This window comes from Hyposmocoma kahamanoa, unplaced genomic scaffold (genome assembly GCF_003589595.1).
Source record: "Hyposmocoma kahamanoa isolate Upper Pololo Valley unplaced genomic scaffold, ASM358959v1 68, whole genome shotgun sequence".
Lineage (NCBI taxonomy): Eukaryota > Metazoa > Arthropoda > Insecta > Lepidoptera > Cosmopterigidae > Hyposmocoma > Hyposmocoma kahamanoa.
In genome coordinates this window covers 3087961-3092649 of record NW_020653856.1, presented here as the reverse complement: position 1 = coordinate 3092649, position 4689 = coordinate 3087961, and the positions used below count along the sequence as shown (strand labels likewise).

At 40.2% G+C, this 4689-nt stretch overlaps 1 protein-coding gene across 1 annotated transcript; it reads left to right on the top strand.

Moving 5' to 3' along the window:
• Positions 1-411: 411 nt before the first annotated feature.
• LOC113232318 (chymotrypsin inhibitor-like) lies at positions 412-2492 on the top strand. The gene is made up of 2 exons (XM_026466998.1): positions 412-590; positions 1952-2492. Exons 1-2 carry the CDS (start codon positions 515-517, stop codon positions 2131-2133), a joined length of 258 nt encoding a protein of 85 aa, XP_026322783.1. The 5' UTR covers positions 412-514; the 3' UTR covers positions 2134-2492.
• The last annotated feature ends 2197 nt before the right edge of the window (positions 2493-4689 follow it).

Below are 4689 nucleotides of genomic sequence, written 5' to 3'. Positions count from 1 at the left end.
ACAAATGGACTATAACACCAATCATAACTATAGTCCATTTGTTTTTTTAAGAAATAAAAAAATCACAACTAATTTTATTTGTTATATGGAAAGGCTGAGGCTGTCTAGTTGTGTTTGCAAAATATATATAGTTAAAAATATATCATAACATTTAAAAATACACAACCTACCAAAATGACTATCAACTTTTCCATTGTAACACGAAATGTAGACAGAAAAAAATACCCTGGAATTAATATTGTTTTTCATACATATATAAAAATTCTGATTCTACTTAGGATACGATGATATACGAGTAAGAAGTCCCTTGATGATCATCCGGATCCCGTGAAGTATCTTCAGAAGAATCCATCAGACTTTTTGTACTATGTGACATTACAATATTTTTATCACGTAAAACAAATAATTTCCAGATGAATGCCCACTTAACGAGGAATACCAAGAGTGTGGTACTGCCTGCCCCCTCAACTGTACGAACCCTGCGGATCCTGTAGTCTGCACCGAACAGTGCGTCATGGGCTGCTTCTGCAAGGCCGGCTATTTGAGGAATCAGATCGGGGCTTGTGTCGTAGCTGACCTGTGCATTGAAGGTAAGTGACATTCCTGGAATACCATCTTTCTTTTTCGACAAGTCGTACGTCTAGTGGTAAGTGACATGCCTAATAGTTTAAATTTGAAGAAAATATTCGACCTCTAAAGGTGGTAAACTAGGGGATGAATGACTCGAGGCCGGTTTTTTTAGTACTCTTTACTGAGATTATTTACAATAAAATTTAGTTAATTCTAACAAGATTATAGTCTCAGTACGGAGTACTAAAAAAACCGACCTCAAAAGTCATTCATCCCCTAGTTTGGTAGCCTTAGAGGTGGAATATTGTCTTCAAATTTAAATGGGACCACTTCTGAGGTATCCTCTTTCCAACAAAGAAAATCATCAGAATCGGTTCACAAATACCGGAGTTATCGCGTAATATACATACAGAAATAGGTATGGAGGTAACAGTGGCGTGCACCTCATACAGGCAAAGGCACTGCCTACCCTAGCAAAAAATAACACTCATAATACCGAATGCTGGTCTAATATTCTCCGCTTAATACTTAATTCATTTATTTTCTCTCCGAAAAGTCCATAAAAATAAGTTTTATGCACTACATTTACACGTGACGCACACAAATATACGACAAGACATAATTTTCCATACAAACTTGAGTCCGACAATCGGATTTGCTAAAGACACAATGAAAAAATCCAATGCGTGCCGACTAGGCCGTTGCTTGAAGACGATTACATGGTCAAGAGCACGTCAAGCTTGACACTAAAGATTTAAATCCAACTCTATGCCGCTTACGATAAGCACAGTCCAAAGTACAAAGTGTTAAGCCCGACGTGCTCTTGACTGTACAAACAAAACAAGCTATAAGTTACTCATGTAAGTCGCAGTCTTTCTACAATATTCGCGGTACACGATGGCTCAAGAGAAAAAGAAGTTTTGAAATCAAATATTCATTTATTGGGGAATTATGAACAAATGTTACAATTATCATAGACAATATTTTTTTTTGTGACAGGTCATTAATATTGGCATATTGCAGTCTTGATCAATATTTAAAATGTAGTTTAATGTTACGATTATCACATATAATGATATACATTTTCTTGTTGACTGTACCTACCAAAAATAAACTTGGAAGTACCGGCGTATCAGGTGGGAATAAAGTATTAAAAATTATTCTTGATCCACTGTATTGGGGATCCGATGGGAATAGAAAATAATTTAAAACCGAACGGATCCTCCAGGGGATCGGTGCTAGGGGATCAAATGGGAATAAGTCTTCGATTGAAAAATAAACAACAGATTTGATTAAAGCACCCTCATAACCATGACCGCTATGAACTATCTAATTAACTATACGTGTGAATAATAATTGTGTAAAGCACTTTTTTTTCCAGAACAATGTCTAAATGAGAACGAAGTATACGACATCTGTAGCAAAGAATGCCAGCCAACTTGCGTAGATCGTGATCCAATTTGCACTACACTCTGCGCCGGGGGGTGCATTTGCGTACCGGGTTTCCTACGTGACGATAAAGGAGTCTGTATCAGTGTCGACGAATGCCCGAAGAGTAATTAATTCTATTGATCTTGATACTGGAAAATGAAATGTTATTAACAGGATTATGCATTTCTCTTCTACTATAAGTAATGAATAATGTTAAGTAAATAAGATAAGGAAGTCTGGGTGCGTTAACTTAATTCACCAGAATTAGTTCACTTAGGTGCATTAATACACTTTTAGTAAACATAACTCACCAAGAGTAGAGTCTCCTCTCATGCGAGGGCTTAGGCCATAGCTCGCCATGCTAGTCCAATGCGGGTTGGGAACTTCATTGTGAACCTTCTTCGACATGCAGGTTTAATCACGTGAGTTGGATCCTGGTGTCCTTAAATATCGTGGTGAATACAGTTTACTTTTATGTTTATCTAATGCACCCAGGTGTTTTAAGTTAACTTAATGCACCTAGGTGACACTAATTCAGATGAATTAAGTTAACGCACCCAAAAATTCGGATACATTTATTACATTTTATTATTTAATAACAATTTTTTTCTTTGACCTTAGTACTTTCGGTAAATTATTGTTATTTAAATGGATTTCCGGGTGTTAAATGATAAATCCCTAAATTCATTTTCTAATTTTTGATATTGTTTATTGACGTTATTCATATTACGATACTATTTTAACATTTAGTTACCATTAATTGATCCAGCGAGTATGTAACCAGAAATAGAGACGAAATAAGGGCCAACCATCCATTTTCTTATTTTCTTATGTGGGGACTCTCCCTCCAGACTGGAGAGCCTACCCCACTAAAACCCCCCCGGGTTTCCCTCTCGCCTGTTGAGTCGGCGTCGTGGGATCAGTGAACATTCACCACGACGCCGCCCGGCCGCCTTAGCTTACGCCAGGGCTCCTGCGCCAACGGAGGGGCGAGTCGGTTGTCCTCCGACCCGCCCCCCAGACGAGTGAGGCCGTGCAATGCAGGCTCCGGAGTCCCTGTCCAAAGCCCGCTGGTCTCACTAGGGGATCAGGCGAGCAGCGAACTGCCTTCGCCTTCTCCCCGTACGTCTGCGCCGGAGCGGGTGCGCGTCCGCCGCGTCCTCGAGCACCCGCTCCGCGGCCTCCTTTTGCGACATAACCTCTGCACAAAAGGAGGCCACCGCCTCGGGCCAACCATACCTGGCAACTCAGCAGGCAAATATTTTTTTTATTTATATTTTAAATATCAACTCGCGTTTGCGTGAAATCACAAATTTAGAAAGCTTAAATAGTACAGCGCCAACAACTGACTTGTGTGTACGTCTCCGTATATTCCAAAAATATTCTGTATTTATTGTAATAAAGGTAATATCGCAAACAATGGGGTGCTATTCCATTCGGTGGTGTGAGAAAAACAGCAAAACATCTAATTACAAAACAAACGGAATCACATTTCATCGGTAATTAAATATTATGTGGAACGTCAGTGAAACACCGGAGTTAACGACTGTCTGGTTTATTAAAATTAAGCTGAATGCCCACCACCATATGATATTGTGTTACCTACATTTTCATTAACAATTCTTGATGATCGTTACATCTTCTGCTCTTTTAAATAGGAAATACAGAACTATAAACTAACCTTAATCTAAATACAATCATCTGTACGTGGAGACGTAGCCCGTTGAGCCCGATTATAGGCACGCAGTGCTCGGGTGGACGCGCCCTGCGGCGGCGGCAATAGCGGCCCCACGGTAGCTGGTGCGGTCTCAGCGTTCGCGGGGGCACTTCCTCAGCCATGCCGTCAGACGCGTCTTCGAACGTGTCCTCCGCCTCCTTACTGACCGACACAGACTCTTCTATTTCGAATGCCCGCAATGTGCTCTCGCTATAGGGAACTATGCTAGACAACGAGTGCCGACTTTTCTTATGATCCATCAGAATTATTTGATCGACGTGTCGACGCTATTCGCGGCCATTTCCTACGTTCACTTTGTACGAGACCGGTCCCATATGCTCACCACTTTACCTTTTATAAACACAGATCGCACATTAGTGAGTATGTATGTTCGCCTACAACCGTTATTAACATAGGCACTTTTAAATCATCCTTTATTTCGTTCAACAAAATAAATTGATTTACACGTCGTATAACGCTGGCCATTGTTTAGAATTTGAATTGAACGGTTCTAACTTCCCGATTGGCATAATGTCGAGTTTAGGTTAGCACGCATAGTTTAATTATTTAAATAAGAGTGAAAGAAAGAAAAATATCCCGTTCTCGTCGTGCAACGTCAATGAAACACCATACATATATGAACATTAGCTGAAATAGTACAGTCTGAAATAGCACGCTATTATGCGTGGTAAGTACCTACGATACAGGACGAAACCTGTTTGCTTACAACGGAGCTGGACGGAGTTGCCGCGCTTTGTGGCTCGTGAGCCGGGGACCCCTCTCGCGCGCCTACCCGCTCGTCTTGCGTCGCCCACGTGACACAAATCTCGCAATCGATGTCTTTTATAACTAAATAAGTCCCATTTTTGTTTGTTGTAAATAATAGACATTACATTGCATATGCTTATCACTGCATATATGTATCAAATGAATTATTTAAGTGTTTTATAAATACAGTGGTGGCTCATATT

Coding starts and splice junctions, on each gene's coding strand:
- LOC113232318 (XM_026466998.1), top strand. CDS start 515: ATGGGCTGCTTCTGCAAGGCCGGCTATTTGAGGAATCAGATCGGGGCT. Junction 591..1,951: donor AGCTGACCTGTGCATTGAAG/GTAAGTGACATT, acceptor TTTTTTTTCCAG/AACAATGTCTAAATGAGAAC.